At 38.1% G+C, this 15373-nt stretch overlaps 1 protein-coding gene across 1 annotated transcript; it reads right to left on the bottom strand.

Annotated features, from left to right (window-relative positions):
* Nucleotides 1-3383: 3383 nt before the first annotated feature.
* On the bottom strand, nt 3384-13860 carry LOC133721960 (cyclic nucleotide-gated ion channel 1-like). Its single transcript, XM_062148738.1, has 7 exons — nt 13677-13860; nt 13039-13465; nt 12741-12956; nt 7433-7713; nt 7164-7275; nt 4177-4452; nt 3384-4034 (listed from the first exon to the last, which is right to left on the bottom strand). The coding sequence occupies exons 1-7, from the start codon at nt 13703-13705 to the stop codon at nt 3558-3560; spliced, it is 1818 nt and encodes a 605-aa protein (XP_062004722.1). The 5' UTR covers nt 13706-13860; the 3' UTR covers nt 3384-3557.
* Nucleotides 13861-15373: the final 1513 nt, after the last annotated feature.

Here is a 15373-nt window from a genome sequence, read left to right as displayed (position 1 = left end):
TTATTGAGGATAGGAATCAGTTAAACTATTCCCTTAAAGTTGCAGAGTTTATTCACAATCATACTTGGGACAAAATAAAACTTTCTTCCCTTTTACCTCCTGATGTTGTGGACAAAATTTGGGCTATTCCTCTTCCAATTTATAATTATCCAGACTCTTTTGTTTGGGGCCCTTCCAGTTCAGGTCTGTTTATAGTCAAATCGGCGTCCTGGCTTCAGTATAATGGTATACCGGATTGTTCCAAAGCATCTTTACTTTCCAAAGTTTGGTCATTAAATGTTCCTCCAAAAATTAAGATTTTTGGTTGGATGCTTATTAGAGGTAGGCTTAAAACGAGAGATTCACTTTCAATTTTTAACCATAATATTAATCCTTCGTGCCCTTTCTGTAACGATCATATTGAAAATCTAGATCATCTTTTTTTGCGTTGCTTTTTGCTTCTCAGTTATGGTCCTTTTCTTCTCTCCCAATTCCTGATTACTCCTCTACTTCTCTAATTTCTTGGTTAGAGCATATTTCTAAACTTCAGAATTCCAAGGATCTTTTGGAATCTATCTTAGTTATCTTGTGATCTATTTGGAAGGATCGTAATAATTTGATTTTCAGAAATACAATTACTTCTCCGTCCCGTACTTTATTTGCAGCTATTACTCTTCATAAGTCTTATTCTCAAGCTAATTTAAAGCCTTCTAGCCTTTTGTTAAAGTTTCTAAGTTTTTTCACATTAAATGGCATCCTCCTCATGATGATTTTTATAAGTTGAACTTTGATGGTTCGGTTAAAAATAATCAAGCCTCTATAGGTTTTATTATTAGGGACTCTCAAGGAAATCCGTTTGTAGCAGCTTGTAGAAATATTGGATCAGCTAATGCTTTGGTTGCAGAGGCTACAGCTCTTCGTGAAGGCTTCACACAGCTCAGCTGCAGAATTTATCGAAAGTTATTGTTGAAGGTGATTCCAAGTTGTTGATAGATTGTCTTTCTGGAAACGCTGCTGTTCCTTGGAGAATTCAAGTGTTGGTCAAAGACATAAAAATGCTGGCTTCTACTTTTCAGTCTATTATCTTTAGGCATATTTACCGAGAAGCGAACTTTGTTGCAGATCATCTAGCCTCTTTGGCATATAATCATGTACATCCTAAGGTTTGGTTTTCTTGTATTCCCTGTTCTGTGTCCCCAGCATTCCATCTAGATCAGCTGGGAATGGGTGTCTCTCGTGGTTTTGTTTTGTAAACTTTTTTCTGTCATAAAAAAAAAAAAAAAAAAAAAAATATATATATATATATATATATATATATATATATATATATATATATATATATATATATATATATATATATATATATCAAAATGCAAGGAGTACAAAAAGATTTTGACCAAGATCAGAGCGGCTGGGGGAAAAATATCTATTAGGCAGGAAGGACTGAGTTATTAAGAGTCCCAAAAAAATTTAAGTAAATATGTTGAATAAATCATCTAGACAAATATATTGGGGTTGTCATTTTATGTTTGTCATCTTTACCATAGTGTTTTGACTTATTCTTTTTAGATTTAGATCCTCTAAAGTTAATTTACCTAAATTTCATAAAATCCTAATCCTTCTTCTAATCCAATGAATTTAATTGTGCCACATAAGCTAACAATATTTTTTGGACTTTTCTTCTTCTCAAATGAATCTTAACGTCGTTAAAATACCACAATTTCACAAGAAAAAAAGAAAAAAGAAAACCTAAAATCTGAGGGAGAATATCACAAATGGTCACTCAACTTTTACTTATTCAACACTTTGGTCATTCACATTTTAAATATATCATTTTGGTAACTCAACTTTAACTCTGTTATTCACTTTAGTCACTTCATTAATTTTTTTCATTAAAAAAAATTATTTGCCACAATATTAATGATATTTTCATCAAACCAATTGTGAAAAATTGAGAAATCTGTATTAGAATGATTGAGAGAAGTGATTAAAGTGAGATAAAATGCCCATTGGGTGACTAAAGTGATGGATAGAGTAATAATTGAGTGACCGAAGTGATATATTTGAAAATTGAGAAACTAAAGTGTCGAATGAGTCATAGTTGCGTGACAATTTATAAAATTCTCCCAAAATCCGAACTGAATTCTATCTATCCCCACTATCGTCTTTTTTCTCCTTCTCCTTTCTTTTTCCTCCTCTGCCTTTCAGAACCAAAGTATTAGCATGTGAAAAAGACCTGAACGTTCATGAGATGAAAACTCTCTAAAGGTATTAGAGGGGTTTGACATTGAAATATACCTGAAGCTTATTGGTTTAAAGCTGCTGTTAGTCTGTCTGTTACCCATATTATGAATATTTAGGACTTCGATAATTGTTCGTGGATTTGGGAAAATGAAGATGGTAATGAACAACATCTGTTTTGAAATGGCATGAGAATTAGGGCGGTTGCCATGATTTATAATTTTATATTAGGTCCTATTTAAATATATTTCATGAAGCGATTTAAGGAATTAAGGGTGATCATTAGCATTTATGTTCTTTGTTCTCTACTGCAACTGCATCGGAAGAAAATCCCAGTTCGTCAGTTCTTCGTTCGTTCTGATTTTTTTTGTTTTTCGTCTTCAAGGAGTTAACGGCAGCGTTAGGAAAGTTGAGAAGAAAAAGACTCAATGATATGAGCTGATGTGACTATGTTTTAGACATTAGATCACTTGGAAGCTCCAGCTAGATTTTAGTAAATTTACATAACTGCATACCTTCTGCACTGCAGAGGATCTGGATTCATTATTTTTTGTCTTCAAGAACACATCACAAAATGATATGTAGATTGTTTTATTCATTTGACATATTATTAAACAAAAATAACAAAATAGTCCACAACGCGTGATATTATAGATATCATGAAACTCTTCAATAAACAATTTTAGGTACAAAGATAGAATATTATTTGAGAATCTAACCCCACTATATATTAAGGTTTTGATTTGTCAGGTTAGAAGCTGTTGCTATACCACATCAGCTATCTCCAATAGCTTGTCAAGAACTCAAGGGTAGCCCAAAAATCACAAAAGTTCATCTCCGGCCCAATGGTAAATGCGGTTACTTCATATTTTATAGCAAAGATAGTAGACGGTTGCAAAGCCATCACAGTTCCATTAGAAGGAAGAAAGGAAAAGCTAGAGATTATATTCCTTTATCGTAAACCAGATAACATCTCTAACAGTGATAGGCATAGCTATTTTATTAGTTATATTTGGCTGAAAAGTGAAATATAGTTAGCTAGTTTTTTTAGTTCAGCTCCAAACTGCTATAGTTAAATATAGTGAGCTAAATTTCAAGTTAAATTAATTTAGACTCAAAACTGCTATAGTTGCTTGCCGTGCAACGTTTTCTGAAAACCCTTATATAATTAGTTACTTTGCCTCAAAAAGCCGTTATAAGTTACTTGTTCGACAACGGTAAACTGTACAACGGTTTACAACTAAATCGTTATCTAATACCAAAATAGATAATGAAGGATATTATACTGATATACTCAATAGACGGCGTTCGTAGACGTACAGCAAACTTTTATTGTCTTAGCCAAGAGTGAGCCATTCTGGTTTAATTAAAATATCGCGCAATTGTGACAGACAACTCTGTTGAACCGTACTATCTGTTGAATGGGTGCCCTTATTGCTGGAATATTGGTTCGACGGCTGAGACAAAACTCTCTGTAAATCGGCAGCCTGGAGAACAAAGAGTTCGACATTTTTGTGGGCCTTGACAGTACTGCGTGAGTTAGGCAAGTCGGAAAAGGAGGTTGTTGCAGTTCCTGCCCAGCTCAGAAGATCTTCACCGTAGCAGTCTCCTTTCTCAAGACGCGTAGTGGTTTTTGAGCGGGCAGTGGTGTACTTGAGTGCAATACCCTGGGTGATGAAGAACATCATATCAAGAGGCTCCCCCTCTTGGATAATATAGCTTCCCCTAGGATAGATCACTGGATCAAGGTGCTTACAGATCTCCTTCAACACCCTTTCGTCCCTTTCGTTCATGTAAGTCCCTGTGCGATGGAGCTAGGGTGAAGTGTACATGCACGCACGAAACAGAATTAGTAATTAAGAGGACAAAATAATTTTCTTTTAAAGGATTTGTGAGTGCTGTTTGTAAAAACACGAGTGTGGATTTTACTTATACTCCAAAATCAAAGGAACTTACTGCCTTTAACTTCTCCAAGAAGAGACTCTGTCTGATGGAAATTAGTTCAGCTAGCGTCTGGTCACCTACTTCATGCTTGAAGGTAAAAATTGAAAACATATTCTCCAGAAGAAGATCTGGGTCATCCAAATCTTTCTCTTTTACCACATGGACGATGCTTTTTTTCACTTCATCAGGAAGGCCATATTCAGATAACATGGATTTTATTTTTGGTTCCAAAGTCCTTTTCCACTTTTGATGGGACCTTTCTGATTTGCCAGCTAGCTGCATAAATGTCTGTTCCACAGCATGAAGGTTCAATTCGTTAATTAAATCTTGAAATCTACATAGAATTATGAAACATAATATCAGACAGTAAAGTCGTTGATATATTGAAACCTATCGACGGTGAACAAGTATGTTCAATTGTTAATGAAATTGGTGTCATGTCCTTTGTTTATTTTTTTTTTCACATTGGAAGAGAATAAAACATTTAACCTCTCCCCACACTACTAGGGCTAAACCCAAGGGCCATATTTCCTTTGTTCATAACTTCATATCCTAAATGGTCTCTCATTTTATATATAGGGAGAATTTCACAAATTGTCACTTAATTATGATTCATTCGACACTTTGGTCACTCAATTTTCAAATATATTACTTTGGTCACTCAACTGTTACTCTGTCAATCACTTTAGTTACCGAATGAGTATTTTGTCTCACTTTACTCACTTCTCCCAATCATTCCAATTCAGACTTATCAATTTTTCACGATTGGTTGGACAAAAATATCATTGATATTTATGGCAAATGAAGATTTTTTTAATGAAAACAATTAACAGAGTGACTAAAGTGAATAACAGAGTTAAAGTTCAGTGACCAAAGTGATATATTTAAAAAGTGAGTGACCAAAGTGACGAACAGATAAAAGTTGAGTGACTGTTTGTGATATTCTTCCTTATATATAATGATAACCAAAATTTGAATATCGGATCATTTTTTTTCGGAGGGGAATTGACATCTTTTTTTTTTCCCACTATTTTTTTTTTCATGCACATGTGCATTGTCAAAACAGTCGTAAAAAATAGAAGAGGGAGGTGTCTTTTGACAAAAAAATAGAGTGTCAATTTCACTTATGTTTAATTTCTTGGAAAAATTTTCAGAATGGTACATGACATATAGACCATTCCGAATTTCGGTGCATCAGGTTTCAAAGAATTGACTTCGGTACATGAAGTTGCAATCCCGACCCACTTTTAGTACATGGCGTCAATAACACCGTTAAACCTATGCAATTATTCAATTTTCAAAGAGTAATTTTGAGTTTTCATCTCTCTTCTCTGATACAGATACCCAAATATGGGTACCCTTCTCCTTCTTCTTTCTCCCTCACTCCCCGATTTGATTTGGACACCCAAATATGGGTACCCAAAATATGATTTTCTTCTCCTCCTCCCTATTCTTCTTCCTCCCTCCCTCCCTCTCTCCCCGATATCAAGTTTAGATTCGGACACCCAAATCTAATTTTCTCCTCCTCCCCCGGTTCTTCTTCCTTCTTCCTTCTTCCCTCCCTTCCCAATATCAAGGTTTGATTTGGACACTCAAATCTGGGTACTCATATCTGGTTTTCTTCTCCTCTCCTTCTTCTTCCTTTTCCTTCTCCTTCTTCTTCTTCTTCCTTTTCCTTCTCCTTCTTCTTCTTCGCAATTTTTTTTGTTTTTTTTTTGTCAATCCATGAAGAGACGGCTTTGCCCTTACAAATTTGATCAGAACCACACTGACTAACGGGGGTCATAACAGCATACACCTATTTTGGGTCGGGATTGTAACATCATGTACCGAAGTTAATTCTTTGAAACCTGATACACTGAACTTCAGAATGACCTATATGTTAAGTACCGTTTTTAAATTTTTTCCTAATTTCTTAGTAAAAAATTACTAAACATATGTAAGTTATTAATCACATCTCAGAAGATAAATAAGAAGGAGATTTTCTTTCACCCTAGTTTCTCTCACCCTAGTTCCTCTCCCAAAACCCTAGCACGGCAACCTTGCCGCTCTCCCCTACCAGACTAGATCATCACTGATCACTTTTCTTCCTCACTCATGGCCTCCATTGACATCGTCACTATTAGCTTCGCTGCCTCCTTGGCTCTTGTTGAGGGTGGTAAAGCCCCAGACCTTGGAAAGATGGGTGGAGTCCCTGTGCGCAAATCCTCCCAATTTTTTCTCTTTGGAAAATCTCTTACTTGTAAACCTGTGGACTCTGCTGCCTTCAAAGAGAGCGAGCAAGGCATCCTAAAGAAGAAGGTTGGCAGGCCTCTTGGGAGTAAGAATCCTCAGAAGATGGTGAGTAGGGCTCCCTTGCGTCTTACTTACCCTACTACTGATATTGTTCAGGAGATTAGCCCTCTAGGCTTCCTTTCTTTGGTACCTAGCAGTTGAAGCTTCAAGTCTGTTGCTATTTAAGTTTAGTTGCTATAATTGTACACCAATTGAGATCTTTAGGAGATTAGGGTTACTCTAGCAAGGATTTAGGTAGTGTTGGATTTGCCTTCATTGGCTAGGTCAAAAGTTGTGCTTATTTTGTTCAAAAGTAAGGGTTACCTATCATGTGTTTGGTAGCTTAGATCATCTAGGTTTTATTTGGTATAAGACAACATATGATGTATGTGCCTTCTAGCCATGGATAAGTTAATGAAATTATCTCTTTCTCTAAAAAAAAAAAGAAGTTATTAATCACATCTCCAACTTAAACTGGAGTAATTAACTAAATGGCTACAATTTAATTTTTTTTTTTGCTTAACCAATTAGAAATAAATATTTATTCAAATATAGCTAAATTTTAAGTAATATTTGTAGAGAAAATTTTCTAGAACCGTTGGCTAAAATAACTTTAAGATATATTTTTGCAAAAAAAGAAGAAGAAAGAAATTCAAAATGTTGTTGGCGATGCTCTAAGACCGTTTCTTTTAAACTTAAAAATTGTACAAAGATTGATGACAAACCTGCACATGTCCAAGGAAATATATAAATAGTACCAAACCACTTATAGAAATAGCAATCACAAATAAGGTTTCCCATCCATAGGTACTGGAGTTGAGGTTGGAAGCAAAAGAACTGCAAAGAGCAATGTAGCAATTAATACGTGAAATACAGTAGTTAAAAATGTCTTGGAGCACAGGGACTGCTACAAGATACGTGTGATTAAATTTTACAGTCTTACTTGTTTAAAAGCAAAAGCATATTGAAAGTGTTAAACAAGAGAATTGCAAACCTCAAATTTCGTAGGCCCCATGAGAAACATAGCAATAATTTTTCTGGTAAGTTTGTTGATTCTTGCACGCCAGATTGAAGAGCATAAATAAATATACCAAAATCGAATATTGCTGCATTTTGTGGATTTACACAACATGCAACTTTTAGAAATGTAACATTTCTGAATGTACTGGCATCGCAGTGAGTACTAAACTCACATCCTTTTTCACTCTGGCAAGCATATTCCCAACATTCTATCTCTCGCTGGATAGAGAAAAAATACCAAAATGTCCCTAGTACCTAATCAATGAAGAAACACGTAAATTTACAAAACATGTTAAATTCCAAAACTGGTCTGTTTTTGGTCTAGAACCAACACAGAGACACGTTTAGCTTTTACAAATTGTTTTGTTTTTGTTTTTGTTTTTTTTGGACAAATTTAACAAAATAAATAGTACCATCTCTCTTGGTCGACGAAATATAATGATATTATTTCTTAAGGATTGAAATGTAAATTGTAAATTTTTTTAATGTGAACTATGTGCCTAAGATAATTATTGGATGTGAAGTTGTGAACTATGGATTAGCCTTGCTAAACCTAAATCGTTTAGATCGTGCCGTGGCCTAGCCTTATACCCATGATTGCACGTGGTATTGTTAAAAAGAAGAGAAACGTGAGAGTTTTCTTCCACCAACTTTTTAAACCTTTTTTTATTCATTTTTTTATTTTTGTTTTTTTGGGACAAATTTTATTTTATTTTTTGTTTTTTGCTTTACCATAATAATATTTTCAGATGACTTATTATGAATATTTATTTTCTATTCTAAACGGCATTATAGATAACTTCTATTTTGATGAAGCTTTCAAAATTTTTATTTTATTTTGTATTTTTTTTTTTTTTGAAAAGTAGGTTTATTGAAACAATTAACGAGTACACTCGTTTAGAATGGCATCCCTTATATATTCGGGAGCAGTACCAAACCAAGTTTGGTCAACACTATTACAAAGAGCTTTATTGGCTAGGATATGAGCTACTTTATTGGCTTCACGGGGAGCATAAACCACCTTGAAATCAACAGAGCTATGAACATGATCCTTTAAATCTTCAAGAACAAAGCTGAGCAGGGAAAGATCATGTTCATTCTGGTTCACTGCTGCTGCCAAGATGGCGCAATCTGTTTCAAATATGACCCTTTCCAGATTCATTCGTTCAACTAATTTGACCCCTTCCATTAAGGCTGCTAACTCGGCATGGAATGGTGAAGTGATATGCCTCATAGGCTTCGCTGCAGCTGCTCTAAATTGACCATCATGGTCTCGGACAACTACTCCAATTCCAGCCCTATTACCTTGCGCAACAAAAGCTCCATCAGAATTGCATTTAAGCCACCCTGCTTGAGGCACTGCCCAATCTTGTCTCTGCACCCGAGATTGCTTTCCACAACTATTAGCTTTTAGAAACTCTGTTAGCCAGCCAAAAGCCATTAACACAGCATCACAGGGATGTTGCTTCGTCCCTTCCCATACCTGAGTATTACGATTTTTCCATATAGCCCAGAGAAGAATTAGAACTTTGCCAAATTGCTCTTTACTCAAGCTGCCCACCAACTGTAGGAGCCAATCTTTCACGTCCAAGACATGCATGGCGGGTACTGGAATGTTTGCTGCTGCCCATACTTCACGTGCATAATTACAATGGATGAAAAGATGCACATTATTCTCAATCCCATGTCCACACAAAGGACAAACCATATCCCCCACATAACCTTTTGTACTTAAACAAGATCTTGTCGGTAATATATTAACACAGGATCTCCAGGCCTGAAGAGCCACCTTGTTAGGGACTGTGGCATTCCACAGAGCCGCCCACAATCTAGAATAGGGATCCGGGATCGATGGAGGGGCCAAAACTAAACCCAGTGATATATCACGAGCCACGTAGTAAGCACTATTGGTAGTAAAGACACCCTTCTTATGAAAATGCCACACTAACCTGTCTCTTGGAGCACGTCGACTGAGTGGGATTTTAAGAATTAATTCCCTATCCACCGGTGAAAACCACTGAGCAATCTTGTCTTCATCCCAAGTTCTATCTCCCGGGAGAATGAATTCAGACACTTTCGTTGGGGCATCTCTCGGTTGCGGTGAACATGGACTACGTGGGTAAGAATCTGGTAACCAGTTGTCTCTCCATACATCAATATCTTCACCATTTCCAACCTGCCATCGGAGGCCCTTCAGTAATACCTCTCTGGCCTCCCAAATACTACGCCATGGAAAAGAAGGGTGAGCACCCAACTCTGCATGTAAGAAATCCCCATTAGGAAAATATAGAGCTTTATACAGTCTTGCAATTAAAGAATTCGGATTCTTCACCAATCTCCATCCTTGTTTGCTTAGCATCGCCAAATTAAACCAATGCAAGTCCTTGAAACCCATCCCACCAGCTTTCTTTGGAACACATAACCGATCCCAAGACCTCCAATGTATTTTTTGTTTCTCGTCAGAGTCTCCCCACCAAAAACCCGCACACAACTGCTGCAAGTCCTCACACAAACCCAACGGCAACATATAGCAATTCATGACATAGTTAGGTACTGTTTGGGCCACTGCTTTGATTAAAATTTCCTTACCGGCTCCACTAAGCAATTTGGCACGCCAACTAACCACCTTCTTTGTCAGTTTCTCTTTCAAATAGCTAAATGCTGCTGTCTTACGCCTCCCCACATATGTAGGCAAACCCAAATAGCGCTCATGTTTATCGACCCTCTGAACACCTAACAAGTTGGCCAAATAATTCTGCTTAACCATCTCAACATTCTTACTAAAAGCGACCTCACTTTTCTGCAGATTAATCTTCTGTCCTGAGGCTAATTCATAGGTATATAAGATATTTCGAAACTGTTGACATTCTGCTTCGGTAGCTGTTCCGAATAAAAAACTGTCATCTGCAAAAAGCAGATGGTGTAGTTTGGGTGCAGATGGTGCCAGTTCAATCCCACTAATCCACCGGTTCTGGACAAAATGCTCAATCAAAGAGGAAAGACCTTCAGCACAGAGTATAAACAAGTAAGGCGATAATGGATCACCTTGTCTAATACCTCGAGTAGGCCGAATATATCCACGAACTTCTCCATTTAACAGGAAGGAGTACCTAACTGTTTGAATACTCGTCATAATCAAATTAACCCATTCCTCATCAAAGCCCAATTTTAGCAACATGGCCTGCAAGAAAGACCATTCTAGTCGATCATATGCTTTACTGATATCCAACTTAAGAGAAAAATGACCATCACCTCCCCTGCTATTGTTGTGCAAGTGATGGGCCACCTCAGTAGCTACCAAAGTGTTATCAGAAATCAAGCGACCTGGTACAAAGGCGCTCTGCAATGGCGATACTATATCCCCCAACAACTGCTTTAATCTGTTTGCCAATACCTTTGAACATATTCTATAAAGAACATTACAGAGTGCTATAGGTTGAAGATCAGTCATATGTTTCGGATCTTTCACCTTTGGAATGAGTGTAATATGAGTAAAATTAACATCCTTGATCATCACTCCGGAATAGAGAAAGGAGCGCACTGCGGTACACACATCAGGCCCAACTGTACTCCAATACTTTTGAAAGAAGAAAGGCGACATACCATCTGGTCCTGGGGACTTTGAAGGATGCATGTGAAACAAGGCTTGCTTGATTTCGTCATTAGAATAAGGGGCCAACAAAGTTTGATTCATAGCAGGAGATACCTTGGGCTGCACAGTATCCAGAATCAGATTCATAGCTTGCATATTAACTCCCTCTGTATGAAACAACTGCTGATAGTACGTGCTTACTACTCTCTCAATCCCCTGCGGCTCATGCACCCACTGATCATTAGTGTCAAACAAACCCACAATTCGATTCCTGTGCTTCCGATTTGAGGCTCGTCTGTGAAAGTAGGCGGTGTTACGGTCTCCTCCTTTCAACCACAATGCCCTAGATCTCTGTATCCAAACAGTCTCCTCTTGAGTTAACAATTCCTGAAACCGGGCATGCAATGTCTGCTTCTCAGCATAATCAGCTGCGTTGAACGGCTGTCGCAGTAACTCATCCAGCCTCGTCCTCACTGCCTTCATCTCGACCTGACGAAACATAAAGGTCTGTTTCTGCCAACCTGTTAGTTCACGACTTGTTTGCTTAATACGTTGGCAGACCTGACTCATTGGATCTCCCTCAGAAGCATACTGCCAACCGCGTTTGATCACTGATTCACACTCTTGATGTGTTGCCCAATACTGTTCAAAACGAAATAGTGATTTTCTACGCCCAGTTTGCGGAATAGGAGTTTCACTTACCTCAACCAATAGAGGACTGTGATCAGAGGAACTTGGCGGCAAGTGAGTTGTACGTGAAGATGGGAACAGATTCCTTAGCTCCACATTCCATAAGCTCCGATCTAACCTTTCCTTCGTCTGGTAGTCTGACCATGTGTAAGGGCTTCCAAAGAAACCCATATCAAGCAGAGAACAATCCATCATTGCCTCACGGAAACCTTGCATCTGCACATGCCTTCGAGGGACTCCACCCGTTTTCTCTGAGTTGTCAACAATTTCATTGAAATCCCCCACAATAAGCCAGGGCAAGGAGGATTGAGATGCCAATTGGCGCATCAAATTCCATGTTTCATGCCTATCAGCGGTCTGAGCATACCCATATATGCCTGTTAAACGCCATTCATCCGGTGCTCCTCTTACCCCAATGGCTACGTCAACATGCCTAGAAGAATAATTCCTAATCCTCACCGGTACATCATTCATCCATAAGAAAGCCACTCCCCTTGAATTCTCATCATCTTTAGGCCAACCCAAACAGTTATCAAACCCTACCTTGACTCGTAGAGTGTCCAGTTGTTTTGTATCGCAAAGAGTCTCTGAGAGAAAAAGAATCTTTGGTTTCTCCTGCCGGATCAAGTCGATCAAAGCTCGTCGCCGGGAGTTTCCTACAATCCCTCTGCAATTCCAAGCAAGTATGCGAAAAGCCATCTCCTCACTAGTGCCAACGTCGCCGGAGGGAACCCTAATCGGCCTAAAGCAAGCAAAGTTGCCGTTTTGCTAGAGCGCCGCTCTCTAGGGTTTTGCTAGAGCGCCGCTCTCTAGGGTTTATTTTCAAGCGTAACTAAGCCCCTTTATTTTGTATTATAGATAAAGGGCTCTTGACAAACAACCGTAACAAAAACAAAATAGATGATATAATCCAAACAACCGTTAACAAATAATTTTTCTTCTTGTTTTTCTATATTACTTAGGAAATAAATATATTGAGATAGGACTGATGAAAACTTACATAACTGGCAAGGATGTAAATGAGAATATTGACCAAACTTGGAATCCAAGCCCGCTCAAGAGTCCTCGACAAATTTATCTTCTTGTTAAGATTCTTACAATATCTGTAGATAGGATAAACTCGTACAAGATATTGGAATAGAATAAGCGAGTTGAGAAACTTCACTATAATCAAAGATCCAGAGCCCCTCATTCTTGGAAGGAAAACTAAAACAACCTGCAGATATTACAGAACATTTATCAGATGTGGATTAAGAAACAATTCAGCTACGCCAGAAATGCTAGCTTATTGATCTTACTTGTGGAATAGGAAGAATAGCGATAACGTCAGTTGCGATGCTCCCATCTATTTCCTTAGGAGTTCCCCGCCGCTTTTTAATCTTAGAACCTATTTTCATTACATAGCGAAGATCTGTGACGATTCGCAGAATAAGAGCTGCTATCATCAACTTCTTGTCCAACATGAGGCACTTAGTCTCCTCTTTAATGAGAGGAATATACAGTAACAAAGGATCCAGTAACATAGTGATAAAACTTGAGAAGATGAAAAATTGAGACTCATCCGGGGATATTATTGCTACGAGTAACACCGCTGGGATAAGAAACACTGCATATATAATCTTCATAACTATGTATAAAATAGGCATCTCGATATTTGACAAATGATCTAAATCCTGCTCTTTTGTCTTCCGCTCTCCCTTCTTTAAAATCGAATTTCCTAGCATACTGCTCAACAAACAGAAACTGAATTAGATGTACTGATAGAAGCTTATTCCCGCGTGCGTGCATGCAGAATGCCAAAATCGATCACATACGATCTTTTCTATCAGTTAATTTGAACTTTCGATGCTAAAAAAGGAACGATTGAAGAGCAAGTCTTATTTTTTTTGTTTAAAATTTAGCCAAGAAAAGTCGTCTCAGACTGGAATAAACTTACCTTGCACGGTCATTAGACTCTTCATCCATCTCCACTTGTACCGAATCATTCAGCTGAAGCTGTCAATTAATTTGGAAATGTGCAGATGAAGCCATGAAGATGCAGCAAATCTGATCAAATGTATAAAGACAGAAGTGCATATATGTAATTACTGAAGATTTAATTCATCAAGGCAATTTAGACGTTGTTAGTCATAGTCCAGAGCGAGTCATTTTCTAATGGGTCTTCTCGTTAGTCTTCTGCTGACCCACAACTGCTAGCTTGGCAATTTGATATTCCCACCAGCAAAACGACAGACATATAAATATATAGTGATACAAGGTGCTGTTCCCAAAAGTAATGTCATCGAAAAAAAAAGGAAAGACATATAATGTCATCGAAAAAAAGCAAAGTCATATAATGATAAAAGGTGTTATTCCCACCAGCAAAAGGACAAACATATAAATGATAGAAGGGTGAGACTATTTGAACCGTATTTAGAGTCGATACATGTTTTAGTTTTAGTTCTAGACTTGCACTGCACTGATTTGAATCAAAACTTATTTTAACTTAAAATCACGAATACAAGAAATTATAGCAGTCCTGCGCGCACTATCATGTGTTCGTGATCTCTGATAATCCAATTGGTCCATGTTGCTTTGCCTTGATGATGATTGGTTTATTTTTCCTCATTTTTGTCTTCTGCATGTACGAAGCGATGTCTAGTGGTTGGAAATATGGATATGTGATAGTTCGGCTCGGTTTACACAATAATTACTTAACAAATACATGCATAAAGTTTTTCTTTTTGTTGAAAAGTACCTGCATTTTAAAGTATTTATTATTTGAACCTGTATAAATAAAATGCAATTGACTATTGTTTATACCAACTGCATACCAAGTAGAGACACCGCAAGCACACCGCGCTAAGCAGGAGCCAACAAGAATCCACTGGAAGACACCCTGGACTTAACCCTACAAGACAGGGCCAAGAACTGGCAACCATGTTGGCCGGAACCACCTCCAGGGGTCAGTTCGGCATGTCGCAGACCTTACATTTCCATCTAGGGAAGGAACACTCTTTCCCACATCGAAAATAAATGGGGAGCAACTCCCAATACTTAGCATATATACATGCATTTACTCCTATTTATGGTAAGTTACTATTCTTTTTCATCAGAGATGTTCCCCTGGTCAGCAGCTAACCAGGAATTATTTGCTCAACTACCGTCCGATTTCAATCGGACGGTTGACATGTATCATCTTTGAAAAATTTAAATACATGTCAACCGTCCGATTTCAATCGGACGATAGTTGAGCAAATAATCCCTGGTCAGCAGACCAGGGAAACGGGACCGTCTCTTTCATATCCTTACTTCTGCGGCACTAATTTTCCTCGGTAGAGGAGGATTATTTTTCCAGGCCCATGAAGAGATATGGCCCAAAATGAAGTGGGCCCAGAATCAGCCCAAAGCCTTGACAACCCAATTTGATCTAGACACCCACATTAGGGCACCTAGTTGCAGCAGTTGGCCGTCGGCCACCACAGATGTCGTCTGCACTCCACAGAGCCACCAAAACGTGCTTCCTCAGCCTCCCTGAAACACCAGTGTCAGCCTCAGCATCACAGCCCAAAATCCGAGCAGGCAAACCCAGGGTCCGGTCGGCCCAAACCAGAGCCGAGAGAACTCCCAAACGCAGCAGTGTGAGACCGCCAT

Source organism: Rosa rugosa, chromosome 7 (genome assembly GCF_958449725.1).
Source record: "Rosa rugosa chromosome 7, drRosRugo1.1, whole genome shotgun sequence".
NCBI lineage: Eukaryota > Viridiplantae > Streptophyta > Magnoliopsida > Rosales > Rosaceae > Rosa > Rosa rugosa.
This window is presented reverse-complemented; position numbering and strand designations above follow the sequence as displayed.

What these genes read in the sequence shown, in the direction of transcription:
- LOC133721960 (XM_062148738.1), bottom strand. Translation starts at nt 13,705, where the DNA reads ATGGATGAAGAGTCTAATGACCGTGCAAG. An exon ending in CTATTCTTCCTATTCCACAA is followed by an intron (nt 12,957 to 13,038) that starts GTAAGATCAATA and finishes TAATATCTGCAG; the next exon opens with GTTGTTTTAGTTTTCCTTCC. An exon ending in TCTTGGAGAAGTTAAAGGCA is followed by an intron (nt 4,035 to 4,176) that starts GTAAGTTCCTTT and finishes ACTTCACCCTAG; the next exon opens with CTCCATCGCACAGGGACTTA.